Source organism: Herpailurus yagouaroundi, unplaced genomic scaffold (assembly GCF_014898765.1).
Source record: "Herpailurus yagouaroundi ecotype Mexico unplaced genomic scaffold, PumYag 67569, whole genome shotgun sequence".
NCBI lineage: Eukaryota > Metazoa > Chordata > Mammalia > Carnivora > Felidae > Herpailurus > Herpailurus yagouaroundi.
Genome location: NW_024420375.1, coordinates 4,191,813 through 4,217,642, shown reverse-complemented (window position 1 = coordinate 4,217,642; position 25,830 = coordinate 4,191,813). Strand labels below are relative to the sequence as shown.

The window sequence follows — 25,830 nt, the reverse complement described above, 5'->3', positions numbered from 1 at the left end:
AGGTAGGAAAGCATGAGAGAATAAGATTTGTGAACAAGAGTTCAGTATGGTTGAGGCAGAAAGTTTGTATGAGCCAGTAGCAGGGGATGAGGCTGGAAACTTAGATGAGGCCAGATCCTTAAGGACCTTGTGTACTGTACTAAAGTGTTTGGACTTTATCCTGAAGGCAGTAGGGATCCAGAAAAGATCATTAAGCAGGGAAGTGACACAATCAGATTTTTCGTTGACAAAAATAACTCTGGCCACAGCGTAGAGGATTACATCCAAGGGGTGAGACTAGAGGCACAAAGACTGGCTAGAAGGCTAGTACAGCCAGCCAGGGTGGTGATAATGAGGGCAGTGGCAGCGGCAACAGGAAGGAGGGGCCAAAAGGGAGGATTTATGAAGTAAAATTATCAAGGAGAAGAAGACAGAATAATCAAAACTGACACTAAGGTTGCTATTTGAAAAAAATGATAGGAACACAGGAGGAAGAGTAGGTTTCAGGGGTGATGATGAGTTCATTGTCACTCATGGGGTTTTGGGGGTACCTGAGAGGTAGAAAGATGTCTGGTAAGCAGTTAATTATAAAAGCCTGGGGGGCGCCTGGGTGGCGCAGTCGGTTAAGCGTCCGACTTCAGCCAGGTCACGATCTCGCGGTCCGTGAGTTCGAGCCCCGCGTCGGGCTCTGGGCTGATGGCTCAGAGCCTGGACCCTGTTTCCGATTCTGTGTCTCCCTCTCTCTCTGCCCCTCCCCCGTTCATGCTCTGTCTCTCTCTCTCCCAAAAAATAAATAAACGTTAAAAGCCTGGAATGCAGCAGAGTGTCTGGGTATAAACTAGAATGGCACGTGAAAGTAACAGTCCTTAATTCAACAGATATTTATTGAGTGCCTATATGTGTTATACTAGAGGAGATTCCTGGAGTTACAAAGATGAATAAGACAGTCTCTACCCTCCAAGAGTCCCACCTCATCAGGAAAACAGATAAGGCAATGTGGAAGCACAGCAATAGAAGTTTGCACAGGATATTGTTATAGGGACATCGACAAGAAGCACTTAACCTCAGGTAGAAGAGGGGAGGCTTTCTAAATTAAGTGCTATCTCAGCTAAATCATGAAGAAATAGGCGTTAATGTTAAAAACAAAAAAGAGGGAAGAACATTCCAGGCAAAGGGGACAACAAAAGCAAAGGCAGGGAGGCAGGGGAAAAAAACATGGTATATGCATGTCAGTATTGGTAGAGTACAGAACACAAAGATGAAATTAGAGTGTCTAAGGGTTGGGTCATGGAAGGTTTTATGTGCCGTATTCAGATAATTTGGACTATAAACAGTGAAGAGCCACTGAAGGATTTAAGGAAAATGACATGGTCAGAGCAGCATACAAGTGGGTCATGCTGATGGTTGTGTTTTTCTGTCCTAGAATGCAAACTCCACGAGGATGAGGATTTTGTCTCAGTGCCTAGAACAAAAAGAACCTAGTAGACACTCATAGATATTTGTTGAATGAGGGAATTAACATAGGGGATCAATGTGAGGGACCAAAACTAAATGCAGTAAGATTGTGGCAATAATCTGGAGAGTAAATAATGAAGGCCTGACCTATGATTGGCAGTGGGAGGTGCAGAGAAGGTGCTGGAGTCAAGAACTACGTACCAAGCGTTGGTCTGGCTAGATGGTGATACCTGCATGATTTTATCCTCCTTTCAGTTTAGCATACTGTCATTCTGCTAAGTCCTGGATACTACTAGATGTCAGGGACACAAAGAAAATGAATATCTATGCCATGCTTTTAGGAAGCTCTCAGTTTAGTGGGATAGACAGACCAATCTATGAAAGATAGATATGGTATAATGTATATATTATATATCAGTTCTACAATAGAGTTCTGAGCTGGTGGGGGCACCACATAGAAATGACTAATCCACATGGGGAAAAGTTTCATGGTAGCGACTTTTGAGCTGGTTGTCCAACATGGAAAAAGGAGTTGCCAGGCAGAGCAGGAGAGTGCCATCCTGGAGTAAAGAATCATGTGTAGGTACATGGAATTGTGAAAGGGCTTGGTCAGATTCCAAGACCACTGAGAAGCTAGGTGTGGCTCTCCTTACAGGGATGGCAGATAGGTTTTATGTCATGTGCCAATTCCATTTGATTGATAGTGGCCACCAGTCAGACATACCACCATCTACCCAGACAAATGCTAGAAACACTGGCCTCCATCATCTCCATATCCTACTGACTCTACCTCCTAGTTTTTTACTCCAACCCCTTCTTTGTACCTGCTACTGCCAATCCCATGTCAGGCCTTCATAAAGGGCTGTGTTAAGAAAGATTCTGAAGCCCTTTCTGGGCTTAATGGGAAAGAGTAATGTGATCAATTAGCAATATCTGCCATGGGTATAAAAGTAAGGAATGGCAGTATGCAGTCATATCCCTGGGCGTAGAGTATGAGGTCAGGAATGGCAGGAACTGATGCATTAGAGTCCAGTTTTGAGAATGTTGACATTGATGTACTTAATGGGCTGGAGGTATCTAGCTGATAGATAGAGAGCTCAGAAGATAGGTCAGTGATGAAGATGTAGATTTTTGGAATTATCTGTGTATAGATCAGAAGTAGATAAACTTTTTCTGTAATGGTCCAGATAGTAAATATGTTAGACTTTGTGGGCCATAATGTCTCTATCATACCTATTTAACTTTGCTCTTGTTGCTTCAGAGCTGCCATAGACAGTATTTAAGTGGATCTGGGTATGGCTGTGTTCTAATAAAACCTTTATTAACAAAAACACATCAGGCTGGTTTTGGCCTATGGGCCATAGGTTGAAAACCTCTAATGTAGACAGTACATAGCATATAGTCATGGTATGTAATAAAGTATGGTTGGCATCAGGCAAGACTTGAGTTCAGTCTCAGCTCTGTATTTACCAACTTTGTGACTTTGGACAAACCAGTTAAACTTTTCCTGACTCTGTTTCCTCCTCTGTAAAATGGAGCTTCATGCTAGTGCCTGCCTTACATACTTCCTGTGAGGAAGTAACTAAGCTATTCCATGGAAGCACTAATTACAGTACCTAGCACTCAGTAAATGTTTGCAATTATTTAATAGCATTAGTACTATCGGGATTGTTCACGTTGTTAGAGATTTTAATTACAGTTGTAAGAGTGGATGACATCACAGGGGAAAAGTAGGTAGAGTAGAAGAGAATAGGGCATCAACATTTAAGGGGCAAACAGAGGGGGAGAAACCTGAGAAAGAACTAGCAACATTGTAGGAGAGGACTCAGAAAGAAGTATAGTTGACCCTTAAACAACATGGAGATTAGGGGCACTCACCCCCTGCATGGTCAAATATCTGCAGATAGCTTTTTTTTTTTTTTTTTTTTTTTTTTTTTTTTTGTATATTGGACACACAATGTTACATTAGTTTCAGGTGTCGCATGTAACTTTTGGCTCCCCCAAAACTTAACTACTAACATGTATTTGCATTATATTCTGTATTCTTACAATAAAGTAAGCTAGAGAAAAGAAAATGTAACTAAGAAAATCATAAGGAAGGGAAATATATCTATAATACTGTACTGTATTTATTCAAAAAAATATGTGTATAAGTGGACCTACACAGTTTAAACCCATGCTGTTCAAGGGCCAACTAGTGTACAGAAATCTAAGGAAGGAAAATGTCTTAAGTAAAGGGCAAGAAGCAGAAAGTCTCCCATGTTAGAAAAATGGGGAAAGAACACGAAAAGGCAGTTATCAAAAGACATACAAATGGGCAATAAACATTTATTTTAAAAAGATGTTCATTTTCACTGATTATCAAAGACATGAACATAAAACCATGTATCTTTGTTTCTTGTCTGTGAGATTGGCAAAGATTAACACAGTGTTACCAAGGCTGTGGGGAAACAGGTGCTCTCCTGTACTTACTGGTGGGAACGTTAAGTTTTTTTGGACTTTACAGAAGATAGTTAAGCAATATGTATCAAAATGAAAACTAAGCATATTCTATGAGGCAGCAGTCTTCTGGGAATTTACCTCAAAGGAGATAGAAAATTGTACAAATGCACTTTAAAAATACATGCAACAATGTTGGTCTCAGCATTATGAGAGCAAAAACAACCTAAAATATTCAACAATAAAATGGTTATGGCAGATGCACACAATGGAATACTATACAGCTATTTAAATATGACATAGTTCTATGCTTATTGACATAGAATGATGTCCATGGCATATTGTGGAAGGTTATAAAGCAGCAATGTAATATGTTCTCCATTAAAAAAAACTTTGCTTCCTAGCAAACAGTATTTTTGGTTTTTTTCTCAGTAGTGAGATTTCAGGTCATTGCACTTTTTGTTCAAGTTTGAATAGTTGAATATATTTTACTGAACATGTGTCATTTTATAGAAACAGTAACAGTAACAAGTAGTATGCTGGTAACCCAGGTCTCTGAAAAAATAAAGCCTTAAATTCATAGCATTTGCTAGTTTTGATGATATAAATACTCTCAAGGGCTTGTAAAATTCCTGAATAATTTAATAATCAGCACTTACTAGCTGGCTTTGGCCCACCAATGGCAATAACTGTTTAAAACAAAAGAAAAAATTGAAGTATGTTTACCATTATCAAATGCTGGTCAAGTAAGATGAAAATTAAAAATCACTTGTCTCTGAACCTGGTAAAAGGAGTTTCAGTGGAACAGACAGTTGCAGAGTAAATGGGAAAGAAAGAAATGGAGAGAGCAAGCAATTTTGTGGAAAATGGAAGGAAAGAAATAATAGGTTGAGGAAGATATGGTCAAGGGAAGTTTAATTTAGGGAGGTTGGGAAGAAATACCAGAGATAACATTATAAACTTTTTAATTTATGTTTGTTTGTTTGTTTTGTGTTTATTTCTTATGTTTATTTCTTATGAATAATCTCTAAAGCTCACAATATACTGGCACATGGATGTTCTTGAAACAACCCTTAGGTTTGGTATCATTATCATTCTCATTGTATATATGGGGAACCTAAGGCTCAGAAAGATGAAGTGGTTTGCCCCAGATGTCACAGAGAGTGAGTCACATTTGTGTGTACCAACTGGGCTTCACCCTCTGGTTAATCCCTGAAAATACCAAGATAGATAAAATGTGGCTGCTAACCCATATACCCGGACCCTTCTCCAACCTAGGTCTTCCTCTCCCATGTGTTTAGGGTCTTTTTCAGCTTGTCCTAGGCTGGCCCTGGTAAGTAAGCCATGAATCTTGTTTGTCCTTGCTTGCAATAAGAGAAGGAAGCCTAGCATGAGAGGGTAAGTAGTTATTAGTAACAATGAAGTATGTTGAGGACTGAGAAGTGTCTGTTTCATTTGGCAATGTAATGATTACTGGTATATTTTCAGTGGTGTAAGAAGAGCAAACTGAGGAGCAAAGGAATGATGAGAAAATAAAAGCAGGAGGCAGGGGGAGAGAGAAAGGAAGTTATAGATGAAACCTAGTAAAATATGGATAATTTTAAAAGCACTTCTTTTTAATGCTCAAATTATCCCAAATTTGGCCAATGAGATCTCCTTCAATCCAGAACCCGTGTATTTTTTTTACATGACCCCATAGTTCTTTAGTGCATCTTTGCTCTCGGGTGAACAAAATTTCCCCAGTTCACATTGAACTTTCCCTACTCCAGCCCTGGAATCAGTCATTTCTCTCAAAAGCCCTGGTTCCTATTAGTAGGAAACAGTATGTCATTACCACAGTCTAGGCACTAGGTATGCTCATTGCTACTGATGCACATTGCTGTTAGGCTTTTTCTGTTGACTGAGCTAGGAAATATGTATTTTTTAGAAATTGTGAAAATATTAATGGAAATGGATTATAATAGTAAAACAACAACAACAATAATAATAATCCATTAGTCCGTAGTGATATTCAGTAGAGAAAGAAGGGAATAAGGGGAGAAAGATCTTTTTTCCTAGGAAAATACTAGCTAATAAATATAGGAGGAAGATAGAATAGAAAATCACTTTATGCAGCTCCCAGTATAATAATTGATTTTGACAAAGATTATCAACTGGATGCTAAAACCATTGAGTAAAAAGTTCTTGGGGAACAGGATATTCACACAGTCTCAAATTATCACCCCACAAGTTCCTTGCTAATTACTAATGGGGAAAGGTCCATTTACAATGGGAAAATCTGGCAGTCACTAGGTTAAACAAGTGATTAAACCCAGCATTGTCGAAACCATGACAACCTGACCTTGGACCTCCTGATGTGATGTAATAAGTACAGAGCATCATTTTTGAAATATTCTTGCCAAGCATGTTTGACCTGAATCTAAATATGAAAGTAACAATTAGACCTAGAGTGTGCGACTTCCAACAAGTCAACTGGCCTGGATTGTTCAAAAAGCCATTTTCATGAAAATAAGGTAGAGGGATTGTTCTAGATTGAAAAAGTAGCATGAGCTTTAACAATAAAATGCAATGTGCCAACCTTGAATGGATTCTGAATTGGAGAGGGAAATCATAAACAGCTATGAAATACATTTTTGGAATAATTTAGTAAATTTGAATTAGACTATGATATTATTAAATTAATATTGACTTCTCGGGGGTAATAATGTGGAAACCTTCTTTTTCTTTTTCTTTTTTTAAATTTTTTTTTTCCAACGTTTTTTATTTATTTTTGGGACAGAGAGAGACAGAGCATGAACGGGGGAGGGGCAGAGAGAGAGGGAGACACAGAATCGGAAACAGGCTCCAGGCTCTGAGCCATCAGCCCAGAGCCTGACGCGGGGCTCGAACTCACGGACCGCGAGATCGTGACCTGGCTGAAGTCGGACGCTTAACCGACTGCGCCACCCAGGCGCCCCAAAACCTTCTTTTTCTTAGGAGATGCATGCTGAAGTATTTAGGAGTGAAGTGTCCTCATATTTGTAACTTACTTTCAAATGGCTCAGGAAAAATGTGTGTGCATGTGTGTCTGGAGAGAACAAATATGAGAAATTAGTAACAGTTTGTGGATCTAAGTATGAGATGTGTGACTACTTGTTGTACCATTCTCCTAACTCTTCTGTAGGGTTGAAAGTTTTCAAAATCAAAGTTAGAAAAACACTTCTTTTTAAAGCCTTGGAAATATATGGTGAGGTTCAACAAGCAGTGCTGAGACAAATGGATACACACATGCAGAAAGGTAAAATTAGACCCTTACCTCATACCATACACAAACATTATCTAAAAACGGGTAAGAGGCCTAAATGTAAGGGCCAAAGCTATAAAACTTATAAAAGAAAATGTAGGATAAAATCTTTAAGACCTTGGTAAAGCAATTAATTCTTGGGTACAACAACAAAAGCATGATCCGTAAAACAAAACAAAACAAAATTTCGACAAACTGGACTTTATCAAAATTAAAAACCTTTGTACTTCAAAAAACATCATTATGAAAATGAAAGACAACTCGTAAACTGGGAGAAAATATTTGCAAATTACATATCTGATAAAGAACTTGTATCTAAAATATAAAAGTCTTACAATTCAGTAATAATAACAGACACCCCAATTTAAAAATGGGAAGGGATTTGAATAGACACTTCACCAAAGACAATATATGAATAGTTAAAAAGCACATGCGAAGATGCTCAATATCGTTAATCATACAGAAACCCAAATTAGAACCACAGTGAGATATCACTACACACCTACTAGAATGGCTGTAATAAAAGATAGATGGTAAATGTGGGCAAGGATGTCAAGAAACAGGAACCCTTATACATTTCTGGTGGCAATGTATACTGGTACAGACACTTTGGAGAACAGTTTAACAGTTTCTTAAGATGTTAAACTTATCATACATTCCACCAATTCCACTCCCAATAGAAATAAAAACATACGTCTACACAGAGACTTGCACAAAAATGTTCCTGGCACATCTATTTTGTTTTATTCTATTTGGTTGTTCATAATAACCAGAAAGTGAGAACAACCCAAATTTCCATCAGCTGGTGCATGGGTAAACAAAATGTGGTATATCCATATACTGGAATACTATTCAAGGATTTAAAAAGGAATGAAATATTGATGCGGGCTGCAAAATGAGCCTCTAAAGTATTACGCTCAGCAATCATGCTCATAGGTATTTACCCAATTGTGTTGAAAATGTATGTCCAAACAAAAACATGCACACAAATGTTTATAGCAACTTTTTTCATAATTGCCAAAATTTAGAAGCAACCAAGATATCCATCAATGGTAAATGGATAAGGAAACTGTGTTATATGTATGCAATGGAATGTTATTCAGCAATAAACAAATGAGCTATCTTGTATTGTATAACTAAAATAAGCTAAAAGGATAGAACTTTTAATGTTTTTTTTTTTTGAGACAGACAGAGGGGGGGGGGGGGGGGGCAGAGACAGAGGGAGACACAGATCCGAAGCAGGCTCCAGGCTCTGAGCTGTCAGCACAGAGCCCGACGCGGGGCTCGAACTCACGAACCATGAGATCATGACCTGAGCTGGTCGCACACTCAACTGACTGAGCCACCCAGGCGCCCCTGGCTGAAATTTTTTGAATTGAGCTATCAGCCCATGAAAAGAAATGTAGAAATTTTAAATGCATATTGCTAGGTGAAGGAAGCCAACCTGAAAAGACTACATACTATATGATTTCAACTATATGACATTCTGGCAAAGGCAAAACTATGGAGACAGTTAAGAAGATTAGTGATTGCCAAGGGCTTGGAGAGGAGGGGAGGAATAATTACACAGAGTACGGGGGATTTTTGGGGTAGTGAAACTATTCTATATGATTCTGTAAGTGTGAATACATGACACTTTACATTTGTCAAAACTCATGTAACTGTACAACACTAAGAGTGAACCCTAGTGTAAGCTATTGATTTTAATAATAATATGTCAGCATTGTAACAAGTGTAATGCTAATGCAAGATGTTAATAGGGAAAACTGTATGCGGGGGAGAGGGTATATGGGAACTCTCTGTTCTATCTGTTCAATGTTTCTATAAATCTAAAACTGTCCTAAAAAAACTCTATTAATTAAGAAACTATGCTAAGTAAAAGAAGCCAGATAGAAAAGACCACATATTGTATAATTCCATTTATATGAAATGTTCAGAAAGATAAATCTATACAGAGAGTAGATTAGTAGTTGCCTGGATCTGGGGGTAAGAACAGGGATTAACTGTAACGGATATGAGGAATCTTATAGGAGGGATAAAAATGTCCTAAAACTAGATTATGGTGATGGATGCCTAACTTAATAAATTTATTAAAAATCATTGAATTGTATACTTAGTATGGTTAAATCTTATGGTATCTAAATTATACTTTAATAAAGCTGCAAAAAAATTCACTTGATCTCACATTTAAAAATTGTCTGTTATATATTAGTTCCTTGTAACTGTGAATCATGTAAATAATGTGTAGTAGGATCCCATGTTCACTGATGAGAAAACTTAATATTGTTAAGATGACAATACTCCCAAGTTGGTCTACAGATTCGACACAATTCCTACCAAAATCCTAGGTGGCTTTTTGTACAAATTGACAAGGTGATCCTAAATTTCATATGGAAATTCAGGAGACCTACAGAAAGCCAAAACAATCTTGAGAAAGAACAAAGTTGGAGGACTCACACTATAATCAAGACAGTGTGGTGCTGGCATAAGGATAGACATATAGATCAATGGAATAATGGAATTGACAGTCCAGAAACAAATCCTCACATTTATGGTCAGTTGATTTTTGATGAAGGTACTAAGACCATTTATAGGGAAAGAATAGTGTTTTCAACAAATGGTGCTGGGACAGCTGGATCCACATGCAAAAGAATGAATTTGGACCTCTACTTTGTACCATACATAACAGTTTACAATAGACCACAGACCTAAATGTAAGAGCTAAAACTATACAACTCTTAGAAGAAAGCATAGGAGTAAATCATCATAACCTTGGCTTAGGCAAAACCTTCTTAGATATATCACCAAAAGCACAAGCAATAAAAGAAAAAAATAAATAAATTGGACTTCCCCAAAGTTAAATTCCTGGGGGCTTCAAAGAACACCATCAAGAAAGTAAAAAGAGCAATAGAATGAGAGAAAACATTTGCAAATCATGTACAGGCATATCTTAGAGGTATTGCAGCTTCAGTTCCAGACCACTGCAAGAATGCAAATATCACAATAAAGTGAGTCAAATGAATATTTTGGTTTCCCAGTGCATATAAAATGTATGTTTATACTGTAGTCTACCAGGTTTGCAATAACATGTCTAAAAAAATGTATATATTTAATTTTAAAATACTTTATTGCTAAAAAAATTCTAACTATCATCTGAGTTTTCAGTGAGTCATAATCTTTTTTGCTGGTGGAGGGTTTTGCCTCAATGTTGATGGCCACTGATTGATCAGGGTGGTCATTGCTGAAGGTTGGGGTGGCTGTGGCAATTTCTCAAAATAAGACAGTGATGAAATTTGCCACATATATGGACTCTTCCTTTCAACAATTTCTCTAGCATGTGAGGCTTTTTGATAGCATTTTAACCACAGTGGAAATTGTTTCAAAATTAGAGTCAATCCTCTCAAAACCTGCCACTGCTTTATCAACTAAGTTTCTGTAATATACTAAATCCTTTGTTGTCATTTCAACAGTCTTCACAGCATCTTCACCAGGAGTAGATTCCATCTCAAGAAACCACTTTCTTTGCTCATCCATTAAAGTTTTATCATGAGATCACAGCCATTCAGTCACATCTTCAGGCTCCACTTCTAATTCTAGTTCTCCACTATTTCCACAAGCCTTCAATTTGTAAAAAAAAAAAAAAAAAAAAAAACAACAACAACAAAAAACATTATCTGTGGAGCACAATAAAGTAAAGCGTAATAAAACGAGTGTGCCTGTATCTGACCAGAGGCCTGTGTCCAGAATACATAAAGAACTCTTCCAACTCAACAATAAAGAGACAAATAGCCCAGTTAAAATATGGGCAAAGGATTTGAACAGATGTTTATCCAAAGAAGATGCACAAATGGCCAATGAGCACATGGAAAGATGTTCAACATCATTGGTCATTAAGGAAGTACAAACCAAAACTACAATAAGATACCACTTCACACCCACTAGGATGGCTACAATCAAATAGATAATGACAAATGCACGTGAGGACAGGCGAAATTAGAACCCTCATACATTGCTGGCGGGAATGCAGCATGGTACAGCCACTTTGGAAAACAATTTGGCAGTTTCTCAAAAGCAAACCATATTACTGCAGATGCACACCATTATCCATTTGATGTTCTTAGGAACAGCAAGAAGGCCAGTGCCACTGGAGCAAAGTCAGTAATGGGGACAGGAGAGGACAGAGAAATTGGTAAAGGCCACATCATGCAACGCCTTGTAGACCATGGTAGGATGTTGGATTTTATTTTGAATGTGATGGAATTTTGATCAGGAGGTCTTGGGTCTTAGTGAGTTTGTAGTATCCATTGTAAGGCCTTAGAAAGAGACAAGTAGAAGTAAATGACTACTGAGCAGGCTTGAAGGCCCATCTGTGATTGGGAACCATAAATGTGTAATGGTGTACATCTGCAGTTACATGGTTTGTTCCACTAGCACTTGGCCATCCTACCCAGAAAAAACAGGTGGTCACAGAAAAAACAGGCAGTCAGACTGGTTTAAGTTTGGGATTTGAGGTTCAGATTCTAGGAGGAAACTGGCTAAGGTAGTTTACCATAGTAAACTAACTCATAAGTAAGTACTAAGGTAGGTTTTTACAGAGAAAAACCACATTTTCAGGAGTCTTTTAAAAAGGAAGTACTGTATTTTCTGCCTTTTGCCATCTTTCACTGCTTTGCTATAAGCAATTTAGAAGCAATTAATTTAGTGAAAGGAGCATTGAGACGAGACTTAAATACGAGCCTCAGCTCTCCCAGTGACTGTGACACCAAGGGTAAATTGTCAAAGCCAACAACTGTAAGAAGACTAAAGAAATTATCTTTCTGGCTGCTTGTTAAATTATGCCAAGAAACTAGCTTTGTACCATTAAATAAAACTCTTCAACCTTTCTTGGCAACAATTCTTCCAAATTTCCTCCATGTTACCAAATTTCTCCTGATGCAGTTTAGCCCATTTTCCTTGTGCTAGCAATCACCTATACAACATCCCCTTTGTAGAATATAGTTTAAATCAGATCCTACCCCTCCTTTGCTCAAAACCCTCCAAAGGCTTCCTATCTCACTGAGAATGAAGTCCAAATTCCTTGTGATGGCCCCTGTGATTTGGTCCCATCAGAACTCATCTTGTACCACTCTCCTTCATTAACTGTGTTCCAGCCACACTGGCCTTTCAGCTTCTCAAATAGGCCAAGGAAGTTCTTTCCTGCCTCAGAGCTTTTGCAATGCTGCTCTCTCTGCCTGGAAGACTTCTCCATCTCAGTATGGGTGAGTTTCGTTTCACTTTTCAGGTCTTTGTCTAAATATCACCTATTCAGAAAATCTTTCCTGACCAACCTATCTGAAGTAGCCCCCCCACACACACTCTGTTATTCTCTATCACATTACTGTGTGTTATTTTTGTAATGTTGCTTGTCACAGTATGCTGTTTTCTTGTTTGTTTTTGTATTTTTCATCTGCTTCCACATACCCCCCCCACACACACACACACACTGTGAAGTCCTTGAGAATAGGTTATTATCTGTATTATCTGTTCCTCTTTATTCCCAGAGTATAAGACAGAGTGAGTGCTGAATACAAATTTGTATGTTGAGGGAGGAAGGAAGGGAAAAACCTCTTTTGTTACCTGCACCCAATAAGTAATCATTAAGATTATTCCTCAAACCCTTAGTTATTTGTATTGACCTCTACTGGACTCTTCCATAAGTGGAATAAAATCCTGATTTCCTGACTGATCTTGAATATTAGAGAGAGGATTATCATATTATAGTCTTTCAGAGTCAGAACTAGAAGTCATCTATTCTAACCTCTCTCTCCATATAGAAACCTTTCCACAGCATCTATCCCAGGATTCCGTAAGATGCCTCAGTGGGAACTACAGGAAGTAAAATGGTAGCTGAATATACAGGGTTCTGGACCACCCAAGTGTCCACCCCCTACTCACGCTTCAACCAGAAAAGTCTTGATTTTGTTTGTTTTCTATATTGGGATTCCACATAAAATTTCACTTGAAAAAATAAACAGTCTGCTGCTTAAGAGAAGTTTGAAAACTACAGATCTAGGACACCTGGCTGACTCAGTCAGTAAAGCATGTGACTCTTAGTCTCGGGATTGTGAATTCAAGCCCCACATCAGGCATAGAGCTTACTTAAAAAGAACTACAAATCTGATCTATGCCTGAACATGCGTATCTTGATATTCCATCATGCCATTTTTACATCTCTGTCTTCAGTATTCAAGGATGACATTACTGACAGCAATCACCACTTGTGCATATGTTTTGTCACTACAAAGGCAAATCTACCACCAAATGATCCTTTCTACATTTAAAGCCTGTCCATTGGTTTGAGGCACTCACCATGAGTAAAATAAGGTGTTTATTTCATAGACTTATCTTGATGCTACACATCAAGATGGTCTGTGCGATCTCCTATCAGTCTCACTGAATCCTGTGCTGCAGTACTCAGAACCACTTAAAATATGACCTTACAGTATATCTTCCACTCTCTTTATTTATTTCACATCAGTGAATTACCTTCTTGGTTTCCATATTAAATTTCATCAGAGTGATATCCTCCCACTTTTCCAATTGATTCAAGTCATTTCAATTTTAAGTGACTTCAGTTTTTTGTTCTACCAAACAAAAGTACTGCATCTAACTTTATTTTTTGGATATATTTAATGCAAAGCTCCCTGTTTTATCACAAATTAAAATTAAAAATAAGGCTAATGACATGTCTCTATATCCAGGACCAGCTTCTGCCTAAATCCATGCTTTGTTTCTCTGTTTGTTTGTTCTGGGGGGGTGGGGGATGGAGGGGAGCAATGAGTCATGGACTCTGATTTGGGTACTGACCAGCCCAATTATTAGTCCAATGTTTTTCTAGTTTATCACATTTGAATTTGTAAATGTATAATCTGAACATTATTTTTCTCTTTTATTCAAGGTAAATAATATGAATCCTTTTCTCCATTCTTAAGGCATTTCATCATTCCATAAATACTCTGAAACAAAAATATATTTTTAGAGCCCACCATGAGCCAAGCACTGTGCTAGCTATTGAAGGTAAAGATGAATAAGAGATACAGTCCTTGCTCTCAAAGAGTTTATAGCCTTGTAGAGGAGAGAGGTACAGGAAGTAATCATTGCAAGACAGTTTGATAAGTACTATGGTAGAGGTTTGAATAAACTGCCAGAGTACAAAAAAGGAATCAACTTTCTTTGCCTGGGAAAGGAAGGTGGAACTTCAGGGCCATCTTCCCAGCCAGATCTTAAAAGATGGGTAAAAGGCTGTCAGAGGAGATGGAAGTCATTCAACATCCAAGACTACATATGTGCAAAGCCCCAGAGACTTAAAGAATATATTATGTTTGGGATAGAGGGAAAAGTTTAATGTGGTTAAGTTGTTAAGGGGAATGGTGAGGTAAGAGGCTTGAGAAGCAGGCAGAGACAAGACTACGAAGGGCCTTGTGTACTATGCTCAAGAAAGGATCTTTTTTCTTATAGGCATGCACACTCATTGAGGGTTTTTAAGCAGGGTAGTGACATTGTCAGAATTGTGCTCTAGAAAGTTATAACGAGCAGTGTAAAGTGTGTGATAGGGAACACTGGGAGGAACATAGCACTACTGAGAACTCCACAGTATGTGGCCAATTCCCTAAGGATCCTGGGATATAAATCATTTTTGTTTTTCAACTGTAAAGGAGGAATAGCCATTTCTTCCCTTACTTCACATGGAGCCAATGAGAGTAAATGAGATCATATGTCCTTTGAGCCTCTTAGAAGAAAGCCTCCAGGTTAGGTCTAGGTAGTTGGAAATTGAGAGAAGTATAGTCTATACTGTATAATTTAACACTTTTTCATGCACACCTTATGGTTTTTTAAATGTGTATTTGTTTTATCTTACAGCTTGATTCAACTCAGTCATAATCTTTAGAAGGGCAGGGTCCAGGACACCTTGCATTGTCCACAACCCCTAGTATAGAGACAGAGCACAGAATGAGTCCTCAGCACCTTCCTGCAGACTGATTACATACAGTGTCCCCTCTTAGGCAAACTGCTTGAGACTGAGGTATCAGAAGAAGGCCACGGTTGTACTCGGGACTGGTAGCAACGTTATATTTCAGGGCTCATTTTCTAGGAGTGGCCAAAAAGATTCCAAGTCTTGTTCAACTAGGTCTATGAGTACCCCTTTACTTCCTGCCTTGGGTTTGACACCTTCTTATAAATATGAGGTAAATTACAAAACCTCCCTCTATATAAAATAGAAATAATTATCATTTTGCTAGGAAGTCACAATCTACAGCTGAAAAATGTTGAGTAGAATATATATATTGTATATATATATATATATATATATATATACACACACACATATATAGTGAATAAATTTTTAATTGTGAATAAAATTTCAAAATATAGTCATTTGTTGCAGAAAAATGTAAAAATAATGCTCAACTTTTTATGTTTTGTCTTTTGGGTATTATAATTAATGTAGGCATAACTTGACAACAACCTAGATGTTTTTCATCCAAGGTTTGAACAATTTCAGTAATACATGGTAAAACTTTGTAAAGGGGCTTAATCCTATGATGAAGAGGACATTTAAGGAGCTCCCACATGTTTTTCTTGTATGTCAAAAAATTATCCAAGATCTGCATCAGCAGAAGCCAGAAAGTCTGAAAGCATTCCCTGCATTTTGAAAGCAAGCACTCTTCTCTCTCTCCTGATTTGGCAGAGGTTGTGATCAGTTCACTGAGCAGAATGGCATTTCCTCCTATCCACACCTAATATAAACTCCAGCCAATTTAATGGGGTATATTTCGTAGTTGGGGATGCAAGCACATAAAGTCTTTGGCTCCTGAGATAGTCATCTTGTGTGCCAAGACCAGGTGCAGAAATACAAATACATATATATTAAGCCTGAGACAGCTGCTTTGCCAGTGTTTTGTGTTTTTTCTATTTAACTGGAAACATTGAGCAGGCACAACTTCCATCAATTATACATAAAATGTTATTTTTCTTGTGGAGGAAGAGAGTACATTTAATTCCTCAACTCTGTATTAATGTCTAAGGCACTGAGGTTTTTTAAGTTCATTAATCAAAAGTTTAAAGTAAAAAGTAATATTTTTGATTAACCAGAATGCTCAGGAATGAAATATTCTGATTAATTGAATTTTCTGGTTTAGGGAACAGTTACATCAGATTTTTTATTTGTTTAATACATATTCTTTAACCTTTTATAAAAGTGCATCCATAGATTTCTGCTTTAGTAAGCACAGTAGACAGGACCTGATTGAATCTTGCTACTATCACTTTGAATCACACAGTGTTTCTGCACTCTTGATTCTAGTTGAAAAAGATCTTCCAAAGTAGTGGATATTGACTAAATCTTGGCTGAAGCTGGGGTATACACTGGGAGATTACTTTTGGAAATTGTTTGGTTTCCTGTTATTTATTTCTTTCCCTAAAAGCAAAGTAATATAAAAGAAAAATTCACTAGCCAAGTGAAGACTTTGATTTGCTAATCTATACTTTACTGAATAAAATCATATTTTAGAACAGGAAAATTCTACCTGTCATCAGAGAAAAACATGCTAAAAAGTTTAGATGCAGAAAAATGAGACCTTGCATGTCTAAAGGAAACAAGTGAATTTAGTTCATCATGACCTGTCTATTCAATTAATTCCTTTACTGAATTAATCTTACAGCAATTACCAGGGACCTACTCACCACTTTGTTCTGTAGTGCAAATGTTAGGTTTTGTTTATAAACTATCTTAAGATTCCTGGTGGTAAATAGAACTGTTTTACACTTTTCCCACTAGTTTACCTTGGTCTATATAATTATCCAAAGTGAAATATGGTCCATGAATTCTGAAAGTTGCCTTCTAAGCACTTTTCACCATAATGAATTCATAGTAACTTTTTTTAATGTTTATTTATTTTTTTAAGGGAGAGAGAGCACATGGGGCAGAGAGAGAGAGAGAATCCCAAGCAGGCTCTGTGCTGTCAGTGCAGAGCCCCATGAAGGACTTGATCTCACCAACTATGAGGTCATGACCTGAGCCAAAATCAAGAATAGATGCTTAACTGAGCCCCCCAGGTGCCCAGAATTCATAGTCACTTTGCTTGATTCATTTTCAGGGAAATATTACCTTATATCTACTCTCCCAAGCCTTCATTTGTCTTTTATTTTTTTTAATGTTTATTTATTTTTGAGAGAGAGAGAGAGAGAGAGAGAGAGAGAGAGAGAGAGAGAGAGCACAAGTGGGGGAGGGGTAGAGAGAGAGGAAGACACAGGACCTGAAGCAGGCTCCAGGCTCTGAGCTGTCAGCACAGAGCCCGATGCGGGGCTCAAACTCACAAACTGTGAGATCATGACCTGAGCTGAAGTCGGATGCTTAACCGACTCAGCCACCCAGGCACCCCTCATTTGTCTTTAATAGTGACTGCTTATCATGCCAAATGGTGTGGAAAGAGTGAGAACTGCATAGAATAATGCTGCTGTCACATTTATTTTATTTCCTGGATAACATTTTCAGTTTGGTCACATAGTTAATGGATTTGTTTCTATTAACAAGTAGAGCCTTCTCGACCTAATCCTTTTTCACACATTATTCTGTATAAATTCTAAGTCCAAAGGTGCTAGGCCAGTAGCTGAATTGGCCTTGCCTTTTGGGGGAATTTTTTTTTTTATATTTATTTACTTTTGAGAGACAGAGACAGAGTGCAAGCAGGGGAGGAGCAGAGAGAGAGAGAGGGAGACACAGAATCTGAAGCATGCTCCAGGCTCTGAGCTGTCAGCACAGCCTGATGGGGGGGCTCAAACTCCTGAACTGTGAGATCATGACCTGAACTGAAGTTGGATACTTAACTGACTGAGCCACCCTGGTGCCCCAGGGGGATTTTTAAAAACTCGTTTATCCCAAATCCAAATAATCAGAAAGTTGAAATGATTGAAGTTTGGTGTGTTATTGGAAGGAGGAATCTGGAGAGAAAAATTTCTACTAGAAGGATCTGTGGTAGTTCTTTTTTGGCCAAACAACCTTTAAATTCATATCAGAAAATGGCAAAAGGGGATAGAGGCAAACAGAAAAAGTAGTAAAGCAGTACATGAAAGACAACTGAAGAGGTAGGAGAAAACTGACAAGATACTTTAATTTCACCAATATTATAAATGAAATGATGAAAGGGGAATAGGCATGAAGGAGAAGTGGAGGAAATTATATAAGAGTAAAAGCAATAAATGTTGATAGAATGATATCAAAACTATTTAACAGTGATTAAGCTTCTGTGCAAAAGAGCCAGACTGCCCAAATTCAAATTCACGATCAACCACTTCTAACTGTGTGACCTTGGACAAATTACTTAATCTCTCTGTTTTAGTTTCTTCATTTGTAAAATGGAAATAATAACAGTATCTACCTCACAGGGCTGCTGTGAAAATTGATTAACATATTGAGAGCTCCTAGTACAGTTCCTGGCACAGGATAATCACTCAATAAATGTTGCCTATTATTTTTATTATATGCCAACAACAGAGAAAAGCCAAACCATACTACCAACTGGTTTCAAGATAGCTACAATGAAAGTAAAAGCATTGTAAGAGTTATGCTAACACTAAAAGAGAAAATAGATAGGGCCAAATAAGGAAACGCTGGAAATCTATGATGCTGAATTTTGATACCAGGACTGAAAAAAAAATGTTGCAAAATCTTTGCCAGTAACAGTTCAGCTGTTGAACAATGCAGGTATCTGGCTCTGTCTGGGTGAGATAACCAACCAATGTTTTTAAAAAGTCTTAATGTCATTGATGATCCAAGCATCCCTGATCTCTGGCCTCATGGACATGGAAACAGCAAATACATATGAGCAAATGCAGTTGACTGAGCCCTGTGCTTTTTCTTTAAAAAAAAAAAATGGCTTTGTGATTTATGGTTCACCAGGGCATTTAAGAAGCTAGATATTTCTGGTAAAGAAAAAAATTGCCTGGGGGCACCTGGCTGGCTCAAGTCACTAGAGCATAAGACTCTCGATCTCATCAGTTCAAGCCCCATGTTGGATGTAGAGCTTACTTTTTTTAAAAAGTTGCCTAACCACAAAGCTGCAGACACATTTCTCAGAGTTTTCACAAGTTTGTTTGCTAAACCTGGTCTATCCTGTAGATACATTTGTGTTGATGATGTGAAAGAGAAAAGCCCCAGATGATGAGGGAATGATTTTATTCAGTTATAGGTAGAATATTTATTAATGAGGAATACATCACAGAAAAATAAGGGAGTATGGGGGTTTACAGAGACAGGTAAACAAGGGAGTCATCTGCAAGTCTTATGGGAGTCATTAGGAAAGATGGAGATGGGTCTTATTTAGAATAATATGCCAGGGTAAGATGGTACCTTGAAATTCACCTTTTCCTGGAAAACAGAAGAGGGCAGCATTCTTAAACATTACTGCTTTCTGGGGAGCACATGGCTCAGATAAACTTCAACACTGTCATTTTCCCCTTTTGGTCAAGACAAGTATTATCCTCAAGCAACTCAGAGGCGATTGTAAGCTTCCCAAGTATAGTGAGGGCAGGGTCTTTAGCACTCTTGGTGCTGATCCTTTAAAACCAGTTGAACCATCTGTTGAGAGATAGTGGCTAAAGTCAGTTGTTTTAGGGTTTGGAGCTCACACATCTTAAAAGAAGGAAGACTAAAATAGAAAAAAATTGATATAAAAATTTATATTAAAGAGCCAAGCAAGAACTGAACCCTGAAAGGTAACCAGTCAAGTGGATTCTAAGACATCAATGGAGGAAAATCTTTGTTTTGCAGCACCACTCATACAGCTAAGATGTCAGCACTCTTGGTGACACTGTTCATAGTCTAGGTTACTTCTCATATAAGGACATCCTTCATATTGTAGGTGGCAGCTTGTTCAAGGAGAATTCCAGTCATACATGGTCTGCTGTGGTAACCAGTTCTTTTTTATTTTTATTTTTTATCTTAGAGAGAATGAGAATGTGAGCAGGGGAGAGGGGTAGAGGGAGAGAGAGAAAGAGAGAATCCAAAGCAGGCTCCATGCTCAATGTAGACCCAATGGGGGGCTCAGTCCCACAATCCTAGGATCATGACCTGAGCCAAAATCAAGTCAGGCATTCAACTTACTGAGCCGCACAGGCACCCCATGACCAGTTCTTTCAGATTTATATCAAGTCAACGGGCTTTAACTTACAGGGCTGCTTCAGATCCTGAGAAGACACCAAGCTGTAAGGCAACATAGGGTCCTGATAGGGACTTGAGCATTCAAGTTTTAGCTCTTGATGACTCCAAGTCAGAAGGGAGGAAGAAAAGTTGGAAAAGTTAGCTTGGAGGATATTAGCCAGATATTGAAGAAAACTGGAAGAATAGATAATTTAGGAAGGATCAACAATTTGGGCATGATAACAGAGTCCAGTCCAATTTGCAAAGAGATACCAAAACTGGTTCTTCCACATGTGTAAGGAAGTCAATTACATCTCTACCACAGAAGACAAAGTTTGCATACTTATCAGTAACCTGCAGTTTATAAAGAGATGAGAGCTCAAAAACAATAACTATATTCTGATAACCTGAAATCCTGTGCTATAGATGACATAGTTTTCCTTTGAAACACAAAATTTCTCTAAACAGCCACCTCCCTTCTAATCAAAGATAATCTCAAAGGAAGATTATTCTTGAACTCAAGATAAGGCTGGTCCCAGAGGCAGCAAAAGAAAACATAGATAAATTGAAGTTCAACAAAATTAAAAACTTTTGTGTATCAAAGAAGATTATCAAGAAAGTGAAAACACAACCTACAGAATGGGAGAAAATATTTGCAAATTATATATCTGATAAGGGTCTGGTATCCAGAATATATAAAGATCTCACAAAGCTCAAGAACAAAAAGCTCAATTTAAAAATGAGCAAAGGACAGGGCACCTGGGTGGCTCAGTTGGTTGAGCATCTGACTTTGGCTCAGGTCATGACCTCGCAGTTCACCTCTCTGCTGATAGCTCATAGCCTGGGACCTGCTTCAGATTTTGTGTCTCCCTCTCTCTCTGCCCCTCCCCCAATCATGCTCTAGGTCTTTAAAAAATAAACATTAAAATTTTTTTTTTAAATGAGCAAAGGACTTGAATAGACATTTCTCCAGAAAAGATATACAAATGGCTAACAGGCATGCAAAATGATGTTTGACATCATTAGTCATTAAGGAAATGCAAATCAAACTCACACCCACACCCACTAGGAGGGCTAGAATTAGAAAAAAGAAAGGAAAGAAAGAAAGAAAGAAAGAAAGAAAGAAAGAAAGAAAGAAAGAAAGAAAGAAAGAAAGAAAGGAAGGAAGGAAGGAAGAAAATAACAAGTGTTGATGAGGATGTAGAGAAATTGGAACCCTTGCACATTGCTGGTGGGAATGTAGAAAACAGCTTGGCTGTCCTTGAAAGTTAAATGTAGAATTATCATATGTTCTAGCATTTCAGTTCTAAGTATATGTTAAAAAAAAAACAGATACTCAAAACAAATACTTGTACACAAGTATTCATAGCAGCACTATTCACAATAGCTAAAAGGTAGAAACAACCCAAATGTCCATCAATGGATGAATGTATAAACAAAATGTGGTATATACATACAATGAAATATTACTCAGCCATAAAAAGGAATGAAGCACTGATATATGCTACAACATAGAGGAACCCCAAAACATTATGCTAAGAGAAAGAAGCCAGACACAAAAAATCACATATGGTATGATGTCACTTACATGAAATATCAAGAATAGGTAAATCCTTAGGGACAGAATGTAGATTGGTAATTATCAGGATCTAGGGGGAGGGAAGAGTAGGGAATGACTGCTTAATTAGTTCAGAGTTTTCTTTTGAGGTGTGAAACTGTTTTGGAACTAAATTGGGGTGGAAGTTGCACAATACTATGAATGTACTAAATGCCACTGAACTATATAATTTAAAATGGTTATTTGAGAGGTGCCTGGCTGGCTTAGTCTGGAGAGCATGTGACTCTTGATCTCGGGGTCATGAGTTCAAGCCCCACATTGAGATTACTTCAGAGATTACTTAATAAATAATTTAAAAGTAATAAATAAAATGGTTATTTAATATTGTATAGATTTAACCTTAATCAAAATTATTTAAAAATAAAAATTGGCCTCATTAGATTTAGCCTGATTATTTATATAGATGTAGCAAGAATGGTAACTTACCATATAGACCTTCTTAAGCTTGTTTTGCTGGAAGTTTTCATAGGAAATCTCACTTTGAGGGGGCCTGGGTGGCTCAGTTGGTTAAGCATCCGACTTCGGCTCAGGTCATAATCTCATGGTCTGTGAGTTCAAGACCTGTGTCGGGCTCTGTGCTGACAGCTCAGAGACTGGGGCTTGCTTCAGATTCTGTGTCTCCCTCTCTCTCTGCTCCTCCCCACCAACACACACACTCTCTGTCTCTCTCTCTCAAAATGAATAAACATTTTAAAAAAATAAATCTCACTTTGGTGTTTTAAAAGCCTATTACAGCTAGGAAGCCAAGCTAAGAAGATTTTACCTGCAGTAATTATAAATTCGGGACAATTCTTGGGGTCTCTCTTCTCTCTTCTTGGGGTCCCCAGAATATCCTAAGTTTCCAGGGCCTGCCAGGAAGTAACCTTCCTTATTCACTTGGAAGGCTGGGAACTCTGTAAGCCAGGTACCAGGTACCAAGCTAGTTTTTCCAAGAGGGCTTTGATGCATTGCTCAATGAAGTCAACCTTAGTTCCTTAAAAGTGTCTGATCATATCTGATTCAGTGAGCATCATTCACAAATATGACATTCCAGGCAAGGCCTTGGATATATAACCAATGTTTTCCAATCATGTCCTGATAACAGGTGGGACAAATAGTTATTATTGAACTTAGGCAGATAATTACATTGCTATGGAAGTAAGAGTGCTCAATAAGAGTTTCTGAATCCTGGAGGGCTCAGGCAGGAGGAATTAAGATATCATTTGTAAGTGTGTCATTTCTGTTTGCAAAAGCATGGCTTACTAAATGATTATGAGTTATAGATAGCATAAGAGTAAAGAGAAATGAGTTGCCTATACATCCAGAAAATAGAACATTAAGGGGCGCCTAGGTGGCTCAGTCAGTTAAGTGTCCAACTTCTGCTCAGGTCATAATCTCACATTTTGAGAGTTTGAACCCTGCGTTGGGCTCTGTGCTGACAGCTCAGAGTGTGGAGCCTGCTTTGGGTTCTGTGTCTTCCTCTCTCTGTGCCCCTCCCCTGCTCGCGCTCTGTCTCTCTGTCAAAAATAAGTAAACATTAAAAATTTTTTTAAAAAGAAAATAGAACACTGAAACATCAACAATATTCTTTTTTTAAATTGAAACATAGTTGACATATAATTTTACATTAGTTTTAGGTGTCCAACTTAGTGATTCCACAACTCTATAGGTTATGCTATGTTCACAGGTGTAGCTACCATCTGTCACCATGCAACACTATTGCAATATCATTGACTGCATTCCCTATGCTGTGCCCTTTATTCCCATGACTTATTCATTCCACAACTGGAAACCTGTACCTCCTACTCTTCTTCACCCATTTTGCCCACCCCCCGCCCCCTCCCTTCCAGCAACCATCAGTTTGTTCTCTGTATTCATGGGTCTGTCTGCTTTAAAACATCCGCAATATTCTAAACAAAATCCACAATCAGCCCTCATCAGTCTCATTCAGGCCTATATAATTAGTTCTTGTTCCTCTCGACCTTGCATTAACAGTCTCACTAACCCATTGACTTCTCAACTAGAGTTCTTGAAGTCCTGATTCAGTTCACTGGTATGGTCTCAACGTTGTTTACACTATACCATAAAAAGCCTGTACTCAACAATACTTGGCAAAAATCCTTTTCCATGGGGCTCTGAGATAGTCTTTCTTTGTTGAAGATGAAGCACTCTGGCTTGTACCTGATTGCAAGTGCTCTCAGGAACACGTCAGGTTAACTTTAAATAATAATATACCATGAATATACTGAGCATATAGTTAGAATATACCCAAAGCATATCAAGAATATCAAGTAAAGAGATTCAGTAAACTGGAGTATCTATATATTAATAAAATTCTGTAGGTAAGTGCTAAGAATTCCCCAATTGAAACTAATGGCCTAGTAGATGCTAGATTCAAAATAAAGAAGCAAAGTTGAGATGAAGTTAATGTTTAAAAAATGTTTAAATTATTGAAAACTGTATACTGTAGTCAACTAATATCTGGCAAAGCAGCGCAAGGACTCTGATAAATAGAAACATATCATGGCCAGTGACGACACAGAAGGATCTTTAGGAATTTCCTATACAACATACAATTTCTGAAATACTTATATTAATAATATTTTGCCTATACCAGTTTCACCTAGGGAAGGCTGAACATCTCTTCTGATGTGGCAACTCTTCCCATGCATCTCATCAATAATAATGTATCAAATAAACCTAATTATTTCTAGAACATCTCTTTTTATAAAGTGAAAGAACAAACCCTTTGTGATTTTTCCAGGGCCTTCCAAGATTTGATTAAGATAAGTTGATGGATTACTGAAAAATACTACTTGGTTCCCTATTTAACCACAATGATTATAAAAGATTTTTAACATAAACATAGGATGCAATATGACTATAAGGAACCTCATCTTTTTCCTAAGAAAAAAGTCTTTGTTTCCTTAAATAACCAAGGACATCATAAAGTCAACATAAACCATATAAGGTTATTCTATTAAGACACAAAATCTTTTTTTATTGAGGAACATTACTTAGTGAAGCAAAACCTTTACAACCTGTTATTTGAGAGAAGACAAATAATCAAAAAAATTAGCATGTTAAAATGAAAAGCAAATTCTAGTTTTGCATCAGTATAATATTTAATATTGAAGTTATTTTTGGAAATCTAATAAGCCCATCAAACCTTAGCCAACTTTGATCTCAACAAATAAAATTCCCTTTCTATGAATCTTCTACCAATTTCTATATGCATACACATCCTTTATAGTACAACTTCTGTAATTGGCCAAAAAGAACATGTTCATTAACCGAACCAAATACATGCAGTTTCTCTGTAGGATGTAAAAATAAGAAGCAAAAGCATATAAACCTGAAATTATGCCTAGCAATTAATGCATTCTCTTAGTTAGAAATGGTCTAGGGATCTAATGAATATCCATTAATTAACTCAGTTTAATACCACCCAAAGTTTTCAGTTACCTAAAGATCTTATAAATTATCTTCAAGCTGACATACTACAAAACATAACTACTGTTAAAATAAAGTTCATCACAGTAATGACTCAATTAATCTAAACAAATTTGTTTGTCATAGTCTCAAACATTTAGTAGAGGTAATGTTAGCTCAATTAATTAATGAACCTGTATAAATTTAGGAAGAATATATTTAAGTAGAATAAAAATCTACATGTATATTATACTTAACATGTATAAATTAGAAAAGTCATAGCTGATTTTAGTAAACCAAATTTATTAAATCAGTCTTATCTGCCAAAGACTTACCTAAATTATGCCAACTTGAATTCTTAAATTCAACAAACTGAGTTTGTTTCTATAGGAATAATTTTGGCACATTAAAAGTCTTGAAGTTTAATGTCCTTATTTTCTGAAAATTTTAGGAAGATTCTACTTATGT

At 37.4% G+C, this 25,830-nt stretch overlaps 1 protein-coding gene across 8 annotated transcripts in view; it reads left to right on the top strand.

Moving 5' to 3' along the window:
- Positions 1 to 25,830, top strand: part of HDAC8 (histone deacetylase 8) — a 226,833-nt gene that overhangs the window by 35,614 nt on the left and 165,389 nt on the right. For 5 of the 8 annotated variants that reach the window (XM_040467748.1, XM_040467751.1, XM_040467752.1 and 2 more), the window contains exon 5: positions 12,307 to 12,414. The exons of the other annotated variants lie outside the window; for them this stretch is intronic. In XM_040467748.1, the coding sequence (XP_040323682.1) occupies positions 12,307 to 12,414 (108 nt within the window). The remainder of the gene's footprint in view (positions 1 to 12,306; positions 12,415 to 25,830) is intronic. 8 annotated transcript variants of the gene reach the window in all.